General features: G+C 38.4%; 1 protein-coding gene across 1 annotated transcript in view; it reads right to left on the reverse strand.

Annotated features, from left to right (window-relative positions):
- The window catches only part of LOC149166839 (plant/protein, putative (DUF3411)), a 41569-nt gene extending 34070 nt beyond the window's left edge, over positions 1-7499 (reverse strand). The window contains exon 1 of the mRNA XM_089432770.1: positions 6681-7499. Coding sequence (XP_089288896.1) covers positions 6681-7124 — 444 coding nt within the window. The 5' untranslated portion in view covers positions 7125-7499. The remainder of the gene's footprint in view (positions 1-6680) is intronic.
- Between the last annotated feature and the right edge of the window lie 9976 nt (positions 7500-17475).

Raw genomic sequence — 17475 nt, forward strand, 5'->3', positions numbered from 1 at the left:
ATTGGGTAGGGCATGCAATAGATAAGAAAAGCACTTCAGGTTGTACCTTCAGTATTGGATTAGTAGTTGTTTCCGGGTTCAGTAGGAAACAGAGATCAGTGGCACCGAACTCAACTAAGGCTACGTACATGGTTGCCAGCTTGGCAGCTTACGAGGCCATTTGGTTAAGGAAGCTACTTGTTGGATTTGTTCAGTCAAAGGTTGTAGCCCACAGTCATAAACTATGATATTCACAGCCACATCAAGCTCTCATGATTGGTTGAAGCACATCGAGATCAGGTATCACCATATCAAAGAGGTAAAGTCAAAAACCAGTACATCCCTACAAGGAGTAGAAAACAAATATCTTAACCAAGGCATTGGCAAGAGGTAGACTCGCTTATTTCAAAGATAAACTGGGTGTACTGCATAAAACCTTCCTCTCTAAGAGGGAGTGTTAGATGGAGTTAGAGAAGGAAGGGTTCCGCTAAATTTAGAGGTACACTAAATTTTGCAGATGGGCCCACATGTTAGAAAATGATAAAGTGGCAGCTTATTAAACTTATTTTCTCTGACCTTGATACTTGCTTATGAATCTTAGTTATCTTCTTTATGTTCTTTTAGTTAGATCTATTCATCAAACAATATCAAGAAGTAATAACAACAAAAGAGGACACAGATGTAGGTTCTAGCCAAGGCAAAATCCCTCGAAGGGGAAAACCCGGAAACTCTTCTCTTCTTAGAATCTACTTCAAATGAGATACAAAGACCCAATCCCTAGACCAAGTCCTCCTAGTACCAATTCATCCCTTCCTCAAGTCCTTGAATTTGCACCAAACTGCTACACACTGCAACTTCTATCTGTCAACTACAGCACTGCTACTCAACCTGCAACTTCAGTCGAACAAGTCCTGAAGAAACCCTAATTTTACCTTCTTTTAGGACCTTCCAAGAGCAAGACAACTCTTCCTAAGGTCTGTGAGGTCTAAACAAAGTTTCCTTCCTTCCAACTACCAGTTTCTACACTTCGTCCTATTGTAACTCGGCCCTACAACTTCAGCCTCTTCCTGCAGCCCAAAACCCTAGAATTTTGCATGTGTGAGAGAGATAGAGCCCAAAAAACAATAAATTTTGTCCTTCCTCCTTCTTGACCTTCGCTCTCCTTCTTCCAGCTACCTAGCTATAGATCGAACTCTTTCTTGTAGATCGAACTTGTTAGTGAGTGTGTCTCCAAATGAAGTCGAACTACTCTTTATATAACCTTCTTAAGGGGTTGAATTCCCTCCTTTAGGCCAACTTGAGGATCCCAAAGCTGACTTGTACTCTTGGAGATTACATAAATTTCTAGACTCAAAAATAATTCTTTTAAATTACAAATTGCTCGGAAGGGTCTCATAAACATGATGTTGACTCCATTGACTTATGACAATAAATCCTAAGACCTAACAAAACCCTAGAAGCACGAAGAACACGCTTTTACCTAGAAGACCATCAATAATGAGCATGAAACCCATGCTTTAATAATAATAATTTTTCTTTTCTTTTTCAGGTTTGTTACATAGGATACATATTGAAGTGAGTACAACAATTATGAAGACCCACACTAGTAACATTTCTCAACACCACAAGTGAAGCAAAGACACAATTTTACTTTTTCTTAACTTTAATTTAGGAAATTCTAATTTTCCTATAGTCAAAAAGTGAATCAATCCCAGCCATCCATTGAGATTTAATCTCAACCTTTCGTGGAAGATGGACGGCCAAGTCGACTTTATAAAGAGGAAAAGGGCACAAACTTGGCTCATTATGCACTAGATGACTTGTGTATTCAACTCAGCAAAGAAAGGTTTTCCAGATCAACACACTAAGGCAAAAAGAGAGGTCGAAAAGCCCCAACAAATTCCTATAATAGTTGTAATTTGTGTGAAATTTCCTTAATGCAGCAATTAGAATTTAATCTTCTATCTATTGTAGATTATTTACTTCAAAATTTAATTATGGCATATAATGATTAAATCACTACTACAATTCTCACAAATAATAACAGGAAACAAATAATTGACACCAATATTTTTGGACAAATTGTCCCTAGAAAAACCCTAGTGTAGGGAAAACCAATTCTCCAAATGAGGGTTTTATTATTAATCTTCAGCATGAGAATTACAATATCCTTGCCTCTCACTGGCAAAGCTCCGGCAAATATTTTCTTCACTGGCAAAATCAACTAGAAATTCAAGTTTCCTTCTGCAAAAAACAATTTGGGCTCCCTCTGGCTATTCGCACCTCCTCTTGTTGCTCGTACTGCTAATTAGAAAAATTTGCACGACCTGCTCTAAGAATTCTCTCAGCCTCTAGAAATTCATTCTGGCAAATAAATAGCCTCCTGCAAGACTCTAAAGCCACTCACACCTCCTCCAATAGCTAACTCTGGCACTGGAAATCAAATTGTAGCCTCTGCAACTCGCACTGGATAAAATAGCAATGCGCACTCGCTAAATCACCTCCCGCTTGTAGAATAATTTGGCCTCCTTCCTTCTCTCGGAATGTTGGAATTTCTGTGGAGAATTTCTTTGGAATTCTCTACTCAATCTTCTCTACTAAAACCTTTTTGTCAGTGTCTCCCTCGCTCAAATTGCGCCCTTGCTAACTCTGCAACTAGGTAATTCAAACTCCTTGATGTGCCTCCAACTAACCCATCAATTTGCTCTTATAATTTCTCATTGGGCAACCAACAGCCATGATCTACTCACAATCGATGGCTAAGATCATCTTGACCCCATCAAGTGACTTTTCCAAAAGTCTCTAGAGCAAATTCGATTTACCTCAATTAATCCGATTTACCAATTTTCCTAAGTTAGACTTAGGAAAATATTTAATAATTGACTAAATAATCTAATTAAGGCATTTTACTTGGAAACTTTTCTTGGGTCTTGGAGATAATTATCCTCTTATGTTCCTTAGCCTCTTAGAGGCCAATAGAGACTAGAACGCTTGTCCAAGTTGCTCAAAAACTAACAGTTTGAGAATTGTTTTGATGAACCAACCATTAGAATATGCAAGGTAGCTTACAAATCACAAAGCACTTGCCCTTTTTTGTGACTAGAAGAATTGACAGCTATAGGCTAGTCTTGTACTCGCGTGACATAGGGTCGATTCCAACCACTATCACTATATAAACTTTAGGTGCGTACATAGGCCCTTATCCATACGCACAAGGTGAATCAGGGGGATTTGAACACCGGACCTCCTCACACATAATACTTCATTTACATAGTTATTGCTAGTTGAGCTACCCCCGGGGGCCACTTACCCTTTTGGTTATTAAACAACAAATGTACATTTTAATTCACCAAGTTCAATATAATAGGAAATCCCTACCCAAGAGAAATGTTCAATAAATAAAATCTTCAACTAAATTTATTCTTTCCTCATCAATATCTTTTATTTGAATTGTCAATTTTTTAGAGACATCTTTTGCAATTTTGGGAAGATATGTTTCCATGAAAGCAAACCTTCAATTTTTCAAAAAAAAATATGCAACTAGAACAAAGGTAAAAAAGTGAATGAAGGGAAACTAAATAAGTTCCCAACAATTAGATTGTAGCCCCACAAAACATGAAACAAATTCCAAAAGACAAACAACTTTTAAAACACTATGTCAAATTGATAAATACCTTGATACCCAAATTAGGCTTATGGCAAAATGCGCAAAAGCAATGTGATTCAATAATTACTAAATACCAATAATCAACAAAACCATATGGTAGAAATAGTGAATCATATTCTATCATGTTCCATAAAAGCAATGGTGTGAATAATTTCTAAACCACAACGATACCCTTGACACATGCAAACAAGGCTTTAGGCTCACTATTATGGTCAACGAAATATGAAGCTTTAGAAGCCACATTTGATGATCTTTTAGCACCAAATCTCAAGCACTTGCAATTAGCTTTTCTTGATACCACAAATTTTATCACCTTAAATTGAACTAACTAATTCACACCAAAAAAATCTCATCTTATTAATCTTCAAAGGAGGAGAGAAGAAAAACCTAAGAAATTAGAGCAATAATGATCAATTCAATGATCGCAAAACTAATGGAAGGAACATTGGAAAAGAAACTTCGTAAATGGGAAAAGAAGGTAGACAAAAGAGGTCAAAGGCAAGCCCTCCACCATCAACCATTGCCTCACCTTATGACACATGATGGAGAAAACATGGGACTGCAAAGGTGATAGATAAGATAAGACCAACATAGATCTATCTTGACTCAAGATATATTAAGCACAACGAGGGATTAGAAAACAATTGAGCTACAAATCTCTCGATGCTTAAAAGATCCCAAGTTAGGATGGATCTACGTTGCTGTGCATTATTTAGTTGACTCATATTCCTCTTCTTCCAAAAGTTTATATGATTTAGTTTTTATAGTGTTATTTTTATACAGAGAGATTTGAGAATGTTTATTATTTAGCCCACATTAGATTTATTACTAGTATATTTTTAGTTTTGTATAACATATTATTTGGGCCAACATATGCTAATACAGATGTTGCGAACAAATAAATGGGGCAAATGTTGTAGAATAAGTTTATTAAAGTCCATCAAATGTCTACAAAAATAGGCCAATGGGATTAAAAGGTGCAACTAGGGTAAATACAATGTGTAAGTGTGAGAATAACTCCTAGATCAATAATAAATATTGAAAGCAAAATGATAAAGATGTAAGAGCCTAGCAAAAATCTATAAACAAACAACCTAATAAAATGATAGGATAGAAAGTACAATGATAGAATAAGAATGCAACAGAGTAGAGACCTTGTTGTTGAGCAAGAGAAGAGGATGTCAAGACCCACTAGACCTGGTGATCGAGGACATGAGGGGAGACTGAGATGATACCCTATGAAAAGGTCATGTAAATACAAATGATACCCTTTTAAGGAATGATCAAGATTGAAGGCACCAAACTATACAATCCTAGGGGAAGCATAAGATCGAGGGAGCCTCGCTCTTCAGCTATCCAGGCCATTGGGAAAAAAACACTTACAAAAACCTAGCTACCAAGCTGAAATTGTAGGGAAATTAGATGTCCAAGTGGGCCTTAGTTATGGAACCATCTAAAACCAATGTATTAATTTGTCTTGGGGTGCATGATCTATGACCAAAACAGCAAAGAAACATTGGAAAGAATGAAGAATACACGGAAGCTTCAGTGCAAAAGATGGCTGAAATGTCAGGACATAAAAGAAGAGGACTATCCTCTAGATAAATAAATAAATAATAATAATAATTAAAAAAATACACCAGGACACCGCCAACTGCTATAGGAGGGGGGAATGGACGAGAATAGTGCATAGAAACAACAGTAGCATAATGAACAGTTTACCCCAGCAGTAGACATCAAAGTGCAAGAATAACTTGAGAGAAATACACTTCTTGGCTCAACTCAGGACAAGCTTACACAGGTTAAAATGTTAGACGGGAATGGGCAAAGACCAAAGGAGGAGTGGAACAGCAGGACTTGCCAGGCATGCAGTTCCGAGGAGCTGGAAACAGAACAACACTCCTTTCTCAGCTGTACTTCTTACAGCAGCATCAACAGGGAATCAGTGTTGGAAGGAGGATGGCTCACAATGTTTCAGGGCAGCCAGATGGAAAATGTCACAAGGAGGGCATAAAAAGTTATGCACCTCGGAGGCAAACTATTATTGGAAAATCTACAGGTCCAAGCCAATCCCCTCAGGGAGCAGGTTATTAAGCGAAATAATTTGTTGACCCCTGCTTTAACCTCTATAAGGGCATCCTCTTTTGTAATACTAGTCATCATTAATTTTTTGAATTAGCATTATTGTTCTTCATAATCATCTATTCCAGATTTGAAAAGGCAGGATGCCTCTAGCTGTAATGCCTCCATCCTAATAGATGCTCCCTGGCTAATTCTCTGTCTCAAACTTAATCATGGGTTTTATCGTATTTCTTTGCACTCTCAATATTTTTCCAAAGTTCATTATTGCCAAACTTCAATAAAATAACAATCCAAGTAACATAAATCTAGCTGTGGTCTGCGCCACCTGAATGGTATGAGTTTCAAGGGAATGAGGCTTGGGGCAGGTCCAGTTCAATTTTGGCATAAAATTACCCTTGGACCTGGCATCTAAGCAAGAGGAAGCCTGCTCTACGTTGTGCAACCCTCTGGGACGTGTTTTTTGACGCATTTCCCGAATAAAAATGGATCCTAAATTTTACAGTGCCAAACTGATATCACTATTGCAAAATCACCAAGAGAATAATATTATCTGGATATTCCTACAGGAAAATCACACCAAACACCCTTTGTTCACATGAAGATTTGATTCTAGAATCGTTGAAAATTAACTGAGATTGTTTGAGAATGCCTGGTGGGTTATGATCAAGTGGTAAATCAAGTCCGCTTCCTTCACAGAGACCTGGATCCAATGCCCCCAAGAACATGATGTTGTGATGATGTGGCCAATTGTTGTTCCATCTTGTGATATCTTATGGTTAACTGAGAGTAGACAATTCATCCTAGGCAATGGATCTCAGTGCCCGCAGGTGCAAGTCCGAAGTGGTTTTAAAAGAATATTGCCCCCAGGGTCTTGCACCTAAGCGGAATTGACAAAGGGACCTTTACCAACAAATTTAAATATAAATTGTAATAGATGGTTAACACAGCGTACCTGAGGAGTAAAAGTCTTAGAAGTTTGCGACAAATCCAACTTAGCCTTCTCGAGCGTGACTCCCCCAAGAGAACTGTAACCCTTCTTCATCACAGGCCCCATAGAAACGGAAGCTTTCAAAACTTCTAGCGAACCGCTCCAATTCCCATCAAACATCACTGTAGAATTATCATCTACCACGCCGGACATACCCGCAGTCACGGCCTCAAGCCGGACCCTCGAAGGAACCCAAAATTTCAGAACAAACTGCCGACCGGACATGCGCTTGTGTTTCTGCGGTCCCAATTTAAACTTGACGCTATGAGGACAAGGGAAACACGGCTTCGAATTTGCCGGGACCGAAGCCGAGGGCGAGGCCGGCTCGAGGGTTTTATGAAGAAACTGAGATGGCAATGACATGGTCGCTTGAGGCAATGGTACCGAGGTAAGGGCATGGGACATCATGGATAAAATCCCTCCTGATAAACTAATAGACTAAGTTCAAATGCAATTTCAAATACTTATTTTCTTTCTTTCTTCAAAAACCCCTCGTAAAACCTGGCGAAATGCCCTACCTCGGTGTTTGTCCCGCTTGGTCTGAGGTCTGAAAGCGGTAAAGGCTTAGTTCAAAATCCTCCGAAATTCAATAGAAAGGAGAGGATCTTTTGCGGCTGGTTTTATATTTACCGAATCAACAGCAAAATTGAGAGCAATCCACGCAGAGATTCGAACCAGTAACCGGACAGAGATCTAGAAGAAAGATAATTTGGGCTATGGTGTTTTGATTGGATGAGATAGTCCAACGCCCGCTGACAGGCAGCGTAAAAGAAGTAAAGAATTTGGTTTTCGATTTCTTATAGCTGTTAATACATTTACTGTTTTTATTGATAAAAATTGTCATTCGAGATTTGCGTTGGTCGATCGGGTAGGGTTTGGTTGGTATATGCATTTTAGTCAAAGTTGATGTACAGTAAATTGTTAAACTCTTAAATTTTAAATGTATTTTTGTCAAAGCAGGTGTACGGTAAATTGCTATAAAATTTTATAAATGAAAGCAAGGGATTTTAAACGTTTTAATTTTCCCCTATTAATATATTGGTAAGTATAGTGTGCACATCATTTTTTTAATGTTTGAAATTTAAGTGACACAAGTCCAAGATCAAGGTGCATCAAGCCAATAATAAAAGTTGAATAGATAGTGATAAAAATTAAGTAGTGTATAGGTGTTTTATTGTTTATGACTCTATAGTGTTTTTAGTGAATCTATCATTTTGTTGTTTTTTAATATATAATAGACTAATTCCAATTCCAAGTGGGTTAATGGATAAGTCATCATAAATGAGTGTGGGTTTAGGGAGAGTCTTAGAGCATATACCATATTGAATTTCAAGCATTTTGTGTCATGTAAGTTTTTCTATTAGAATGAGCATTTGTTTATGTTTTTCTCTAATTGTTATCTTGTTATTAGAATTATGTTTAAATTATTATTCTACATTTATATTATTATTCTTATATGTTTATGTAAGTAGTGAATTGATCTTACTAGCATAGAAGCGATCTAGTGATTGGGCTTGTGAAGCACGCTCCCTTGGTATCATAGCCAAAGTTTAAAGCACACCCCCCTCCCCAAGGACCTAGCTTATCAATCTTTACTCCCATCATCATCCTCTCAGTATGCAATGAAAAAACAAATGTTAGCAAATTATTAGGAGAAAAGTATGCAAGGCTCCTTGAAAGAGAGAAAGGCAACGTCAGATAATCAACTTGCAAAAATAAAAATAAGACTAAAAGAAGAAATGTTGTAAAAAGAATGCATGACAAAAGAACTAAAAATCGCTAATTAATTATGTGCTACTAACTTTGATGGATAAAGAATATCAAAGAATTCACAAAAATGTAAAAGGATTAAAGAATTGTGAAAAGAAAAATATTTGGAGAAAGAAAATGAATCTAAACCCCATCCATAAATAACGATATTTAAAAGTGGAAAATTTTGAAATAAAAAACTATATGCACTTTAATGATACAGTGTATTTAGAGGAAGATACTTGAATGATCAAGTCTTCGATGTCTTTTATCCAAGAATCAAAGTAAGTATTTGAAAGTCGTAAATTTCAATTCAAAATAATGAAGGTTTGATGCTTAGATGCTCTTGTTGACATTAAATAGTTCTTTCTTTAGCAAAATTAGATGGCTTCCCATTAGATGAATGTATTCTTAGCACTAACGTGTCAACTTTTGTATGTAGGTAGCAAAAAAGGTCTTTGGTGCATAATAAGCTTATTTTGATCAAGTTCTCAAAAATAACATCTCCACTTAGTTTCATTCAATTAAGGAACAAAGGATGGATCTTCTTGTAGGAAATGAATATTTAGGTGTGCATCTACCACTAACTATTTGTGATGAGAATGTCACTTTGCAAGTTGATGGACAACTTGTTTTTATTCCTACTAAAAGGAAATTTCAAGTAAAAGTTAACAAGGACATTTCCAATATAAGAAACCCAAAATCCCCTGAGAAGCACAACCAAAGGATCGGCCATAGTGAAAAATCTAAGCATGAAAAATAATTAAAATTGATCAAGAATAATATTTTAAAAGATTATTGTTCAAAACAACCTAATGCATTTTGGAAAAGAGAAATGTATGCATCCAATTCACCTAAAGTTCCATATTCAAACCTACAAAAGTGAATCACCAATAAATGAAGCCTAAAAACTTAGCAAATGCCAAAAAGATTATGACCTCTTGGCTAAAGGACTAATCGTTCCTTCAAAATTCAAGTTGGGCATGCATAAGGTTGTACGTTGACAATCGTTTTTCCAAAGGAGAGTTAAGATAAAAATGGTAGTTGATTATTCTCCTCTCAATAAGTTTCCCAAATATATCAAATATCATGTTCTTGACAAAGATGATTTAATTATAAGAATGAAAGGATGTCATATATTTTCCAAGTTTTCTATACAATATAGATTTTGGCAAATTGCTATCAAGCTTGAAGATAGATATAAAACAACAATTGTCGTGTCTATGAGATAGTATGAATGGGCTACCATGCCATATGTGTGTGTGTGTGACATTTTGGTTGGGTGTATACAATGTTTAGATATAGAGATAAATCTATGGCTCAGTAATAGGGTTTCCTCAGCCCTTTGGCTCTATGGTTTTCCCTGTTGCCGAAAGCCATATTAAATCAGTCATGTTGTCCCCTTCTCCCTTCTATTATCAACTATTGACTTAGCTCACTTTAATTCCTAGTCACAAAGGATGACTTGGTGGACTTCTCCAATGATCCCCTTGTGGAAGTGTAGATTTGGGCACTGCCTATCAGTCCTTCTCACGTATCTTAATTGCCTCTAGATAATATCGCATCATGTAATGCTCTTCTCGTGGAGATATTTCCTTATATGGCCTTAGGCCCCATCACTCCCTCATCAAATCCTGCATTTCTTTTGCTTCGAACAAATTGCAACTCTTCCATGTCTAAATATTCTCATGATGGCTTACTTGTAATTCTTCCTCCCCTCAATTTTCACTCCAACCTGTGGATACATCCCATATGTCTCCCTATAGTGACTCACCCTCCCCAAATTCTAGCTTTGATGTCTCTATATAGGTCTTCCAATATACTTTTTATCTCCCATTATTGATATGTTATTAGTGTAATGTCGCCTCCTCTCACATCTACCCACTTTCACCGGCTTACATGGGGTGAATATGAGATGAGGGATTATTATGACATGACTCAACCTCCTAGATGACCTTAAGGAAATGGAGCCAAAACAACAAGACTTTACTAACTTCCCTCGGGTGCCACAGGATCTCCAGGAGTAACCCAACCCCTCCAGCTGTACAACCCCTAAGACAAATCACATTTTCCATGACCTAGAGCCCCAATCGCTCCCTTTCCAAGGCCTCCATGCGACTATGGGTTCCCAGTCGCTCCCATAGGCCTGCATCAGTGCAACTGTGGCCTTTTTCTGCCAGTGTTGTGCCAGTGACTGCGAGAATTAAGGCTACTTTCCAGGGTTGGGGCTTAGGCTTTGCCCATAAATCTATGAAACTTCCAAAACTCATAAAAGACATGAAGACAATGCTTGTAAACCAAAAAACTAGCACCAGGACTTGACCTGACCATCCCCAGCTGTGACTGACATTATATCAAACACTTGGTAGATATGCCACCTACAGGTCATGAATGCAAGTTTGAACCTAAGGGACTGAAAACTTATATGAGGTTTAACAAGAAGGGTATTTGCCTTCTCACATTAGTTGTCGTAACATCAATTAGGTCTTACATTCATTATTTATTCAGTTGCAAGTAAAAACATGAATAGAGCCATGACTTAGAGCTGTCATAAAACCATGCTTATAACCAGCATACAACCAGATAAATAACCATAAGAGAACAACCATTAAAACCACATAATAACAAGTACATTTACTCATCAAAGCAAGAGAAACTTAGCTTTTATTAAACATAGGCAATTACCAACTAGGTTTAGGACTTCCACATTCCACCCTATCATAGATTGGTTGAACCAAATCTTTCTTTCAACCAATCACCCTTGTGCCATATTCCAATCATGAATGTGGCATCTAATTGGATAAACCAATCCAAAGACAACCAAGGAATCCAAAGGTTAAACCACCTCCACCCTCTCCATGCCGTGATCACATCTAAACCGGTGTCGAGATCACAAAACCGAACCGAGCTTGGATGCCTCATAATTTCTTCACCATCCTTGAGGAATTTTCCTATCTCTGCCCTCAGGATTTACCGTGTATCCCTCCATTATCAGTTAAGGGATTCCTAGGCCTTTGGGAATTTTTCTTGAGACCACCTCACCCCAGATTCCAAAACCATCCGGAAATCCAAAGCTCAAACTGAGAACAATCCCATCACATGATGGCTATCTAGAAATGGCAAGGCTAGGCTAAAATCTATTGTCGAATCTCGACAAAATCCATGCCAGTGGCAACAAAAGAACCAAATACCAACATGCACATACCATGCATGTCAAAACGAGCTAGGAAATCACACATGCAATCTGTTACCTGCAAGTATTCACGTTGAAGCTACTTGATTCTTGCCTTCCTTTGCTTTCCTTGTCCTCCTTTGCTTTCCTTTGCTTTCCTTTGCTTTCCTTTCCTTTCCTTTCCTTTCCCTGATTTTCCTTTCCTTTCCTTTCCTTTCCCTGATTTTCCTTTCCTTTCCTCGCTTGCTTACTTTCTTCTCCTCTTGGTGCTTTCTCCTCTTTGAGACAAATTCTAACACTAAATTGAAAAAAGCTACCAACTGATGCTCTGAGGTCTTTTTATTGATGAGGCCTCTAATTTCTTCAATTTTCCATTATTTTCCTTCATTTTCCTCCTCACATGCAACCTGTGACCTTTCACCTTCCTTTTCTCCTAATTTCCATTATTTTCATAAATAATGTGCCAAAAATACAGTTTTTGCCTTTCCAAAGCCTTAGCCATAAAACATAACAAGTGATGCCCACTAGGATATTTTGCCCAACATTCAACTTGGAATAAGTGTCCCTTGCCTGTGGTCTTATTTTACCTTTATTAACTTTTATTACATGAACTTTTAACCCAAGGTTGTTACAAACCCCTCCCCCTTAGGGGAACACTGTCCTTGGTGTTAAACCACACCTAGACCCAGAAAAACCGTTGAACAGTAAAACATATTGTCTATGGAGCTTTATAACCCAACTCGTTGCAGTATTTACAATAACATCTTGCTCAAAAGCAAAACCATCATGTAAAATATGACAACATGACAACCATACCACTTATTGGAGCTTTATAACTTAGCTCATTATGGTATTTACAATAGAAACCATACATAAATATGTACAAATACCAAGACTCATTTGCCTTCACCAACAAACAATGAAGGATACATAGCTTGCATCTTATCAACCATCTCCCATGTAGCTTCATCAGACCCAAAGTGCTTCCACTGCACTTTAACCTGCTCAAGTGCTCTATTTTAGAGCACGAAATGTTTCCGCTGCAATATGCATTGGGGTTCCGGTTGAAATTTTCCTTCTTGCTCCACCTACAATATAAACCAATCAATGACATGATCAACATCAATTACATATATTTTAAGCAATGAAACATGAAAAACATCATGGACTTTCACTATTGGATGCAGTGCAAGTCTGTAGGCCACTAGGCCAATCCTCTCAAGGATCTCAAAAGGCCCACAATAACATGATGCCAACTTGGCACATGATACACATGCCCCCCAACCTGAAACTCCTTAAATACCCTGTGCTGGTCTACATAACTTTTATGCATGTCTTGTGTTGCCTTTAGATTCTTCTTTATAACCTGCATTTCCTATTCCATATCTACCAACATGTTCAGTCCAATAAGTACCATGTTCACTGGATCACTCCAGCTAATGGGAGTGTTACAACTTCGCTCATATGGTGCCTCAAATGGACTCATCCTCAGTGACTTCTGATAACATTTGTTGTATGCAAACTCATCCATTGGAAGGTACTCCTCCCATCTCCTTTGTTGATGCATGACATACATCCTCAACATGTCCTCCAATAGCATGTTGACCCTCTCTATATGTCCATCTGTTGTGGGTGATAAGTTGTGTTGAAGGCCAACTCTATCCCCAATCCTACAAACAACTCCTTCCAAAACTTGGAAGTGAACTTGGCATCCCTATCTAACACAATCTTCTTTGGAACACCATGCAATCTCATGATCTCCCTGATGAAGACTTGTGCTACCTCACTAGTTGAATAGGTAGTATTCACTGGAATTAAGTGAGCTACCTTGCTCAACCTATCTACCACAACCATGATAGAATCATGTTGCCTCGATGTCCTCGGAAGACCTGTAATGAAATCCATGGAAATGACCTCCCATTTCCACTCTGGAATCGGAATAGGTTGAAGCAACCCACCTGGATGCTTACACTCTGCTTTGACATGTTGACAGTCTAAACATCTCGCCACGAACTCTGCCACTTCCTTCTTCAGATTCATCCAGTAGTATGACTTATTAACTGTTGTCAACGTTTTTTGATATTATGAGTGGCTTGAATATGGTTTTACATGAAACTCCCTCAAGATAAGCTTCTTGAGTTCCGACACATAGATCTTGTCCCTAAATCTCACCAAGCCATCTCTTGTAAGATGATAATCCATAATAAGATCCATGTACCTATCATCCTATTGTCCTGCCTGTAAGATATGATCCTGTAAATCTGTCCCATATGAGCTCACTGTTGCGACATTTTCAACTGCACTTTCCTGCTAAGAGCATCCACAACCTTGTTCTCCTTTCCCTTAATGTACCTGATCTCAAAATCAAATTCACTAAGGGTATCCAACCATTTAGCTTGCCTTGCATTCAAATTCGGTTGGTCAAATAGATATCTCAATCCACTGTGATCGCTCATCAACACAAACCTCTTGCCAATAAGATAATGTCTCCACATCTTCAAGGCATGAATAATAGCTGCCAACTCAAGGTCATGAGTCACGTAGTTCTGCTCGTGCTCATTCAGTTTCCTAGACTCATAGCATATCACTTGTCCCTCCTGCATAAGGACTCCACCAAGCCCTCTCTTTCAAGCATTTGTACATACTACAAACTCTTTATTTGGATCTACAATCTTCAACCTTAGAGCATTTGCCAACAACTGCTTCAACCACTCAAAATTGGCTGCACACTCCTCTGTCCATTCAAACTTCTTACCTTTCCTCTATAATGATGTAATAGGATATGCAATGTGTGAGAAGTTCCTAATGAACCTCCTATAGTAACCTGTTAAGCCCATGAATGATCTAACTTCCTCCACATTTTTAGGATTTTCCCACTCCATGATAGCCTTTATCTTCTCTGGATCTACTGTTATGCCATTCTTGGAAACACCATTTCCCAAGTAGTGTACTTTTGTCTGAAAGAAATTATGCTTGTTAAGATTAGCATACAATTGATGCTCTCTTAGCAATCTCAACACTGCTACTAAATGCTCAGCGTGCTCTTCTTCATTTTTAGAATATATCAAGATGTCATCAATGAATACAATAACAAACTTGTCCAGATAAGGGTGCAACACACTATTCATCAAACACATAAAGGTAGTTGGAGCATTAGTCAAACGGAATGGAGCTACAACAAACTCATAATGCCCATACCTGGTCCTAAAGGCAATCTTGTAGATGTCCTCTTCTTTGATGCGTACCTGATGGTACCCTAGTCGCAGATCTATCTTTGAGAACATTGTTGCTCCCTTCAACTAATCAAACAAGTCATTAATCCTCGACAATGGATACTTGTTCTTGATCGTCACCTTCTTCAGCTACTTGTAATCAATGCATAATGTGAGAGTACCATCTTTCTTCTTTACGAACAATACTAGTGCACCCCAAGGCGATACACGTGGCCTAATGTATCCCTTGTCAAGCATTTCCTTCAGCTGCAACTTCAACTCTACTAATTCTGGAGTGTTCATCCTATAAGGTGCCTTCGATGTTGGTGCTGCCCCTGGTACCAACTCGATATAAAATTTTATTTCCCTGTGCGGAGGCAACTCTGGAATCTCTGATGGAAACACATCCAGAAACTGCTACAATACAAGGTACTTCTTGAATATTTCTGCATCCTCAACATCCTTACCCTTGTCACTGGAAATATGAATTGCAAACATCACACACTCTTTTCTACAATTGTGTTAGCCTCCATAACTTTGACCATCCTCACTGATGTAGCCTTCTTCTTCCCCTACAAGATTCTCTTCTCTCCATTATCATCTAGACAATAAATAGCCTTGTCATATCAATATACTTTGGTCTTTTGAAGATACAACCAATCCATACCCAAAATCATATTATACGATCCCAATGGAAGTACGTTCAAATGTGTTGTTGTATGCATACCATTCAACCCAAATGCACAAGCTCTTACCCAATGATGAACTCTCTTCTTCGTACTTGTAGACAACTGCACCAACCAAGACTCTGCATGCACTTCTTTTCTCAGGCCACACTTATCCACCAGGTCAGGATTAACATAACTATAATTAGATCCAGGATAAATAGAAATAGAAATAACTTGATCAGAAATCTTACCGTCCATCTCAGTGATAGATGCTTGGTGATCCGCCTGGATGTTGTCCACAACCACATGAATCTAAGGAATACTTTGACCAACATCCCCAACTATTTGTGCCTTCTGAGCACTATAGATTTGAGGCCTACCTCCCTGGTATAGTGGACAATCCTTCTTACGATGATCTTTGCCACATATCCAACACTGCAATGGTGCTCACCTCTAGTTTGTTTCACGCTAGGCTGCGACACATGTCCCTTCTCAACTGTACTAAACTTCTTGTAAGGAGCAACATTTTCTTTCTCACCTGCATCTCGAGGTCTTCCCCGCTTCGATGGCCATTTTCCTTTTACTTTATCATTTCCATGCAAGTCAAGTTTAGGCTCAGCTTTTCGCTTTGACCTTCAATTTATAGATCGCTTCCTCTAATGATCTAGGCTCATCAAACTCAATCTGGTCTTTATATGTTGTTGCCAATCCACAGACGAATCTTTGAACCTTAACCTTCTACTCCTTAAGATATGGAACAACCTCAACACCTCCAAGAATATACTAATATACTCATCATTTGTCATAGAACCCATCTATAGCTCATAAAACTCCTTAGCTCTAGCATCATAGTACCTCTCTAATAAGTACTTCTTCTTGAAGAGCCTATCTAACTCATCCCAAATTAAGTCTTCTTCCTGAATACCTTTAACATTCTTTACATCCTCCCACCAGAGATGTGCCTTCCCTTTAAGACTGATAGTGGTTATCTTAGCTTTCATGTTCTCTAAATAGCTATGCAATCTAAATAAATTCTTCATTCCAAATAACCATGCCTTTGCATCTTCTAGCTTCTTCATCTCTCCATCAAATGTAGGAGGCTTCACCTTCTTGAACTCCTCAGGCAAATACTCACCCCTCCTATAAGGATGATGACGACAATGACTGTGATGATGTCTCTTGGATGAGGAAATAGAATCATGCCCATACATACCTGTCCTCCAATCAGGTGTATCTAAGTATCTGCCACCTCTAACTGTGTCCCCTCTATCTAACATGTATCCGGACTGAGACCTGCTACCACAGGCTCCATTCATTTCTCTTTCTTCTCTTCGCTGATTCTCAACTGTCCCTGTATATGTAACTCTCACAAGCTCTTAAGGATTGCTGCATTAACCTCTACCTGCTTCTCCTGAGCCTCAACCAACCTGTCATTGTCTGATTAGCAACTTCTGGTCTCTGCCCTCAATCTCCTCAATGTATCTGCTATACCAAAAGAATACTCTTCTCCTTGCTACCCAACAGATATGTAGGGAGAGTCACGGGAACCGTAGTCTACCATTTTTCTTGTCATCTTGAATTCTCTTCTTCTTGCAAGTATACCATGTCAGATAAACAAAATAGATACCAAAAGCAAATCCATACCTTAGTGATGTTTAGGCGAGGCTTATCTCATTTGCAAGATTAGTCCACATTAGCATGTACATGTATAATCATAACCATATTCATGTAATAACATAACATCACAACAACATCTAGCATGATCATACCAACTGTATACCCTGATCCCATGAATGACAACCATAACCTTGGCAACATCAGACTTACCTAAAGAGAGTGAAACCACGCTATGATACCACCTTGTGGTATCAGATATGACACAAAGAGAGTGTAACCCGCTTTGATGCCACCCCGTAACTTCACCTCCCCTCACATCTACCCACTTTCACTGGCTTACC

This window comes from Pinus tabuliformis, chromosome 5_1, assembly GCF_031772625.1.
Source record: "Pinus tabuliformis cultivar Carrire ecotype Pingquan chromosome 5_1, CPIR1, whole genome shotgun sequence".
In the NCBI taxonomy this organism is placed as follows: Eukaryota; Viridiplantae; Streptophyta; class Pinopsida; order Pinales; family Pinaceae; genus Pinus; species Pinus tabuliformis.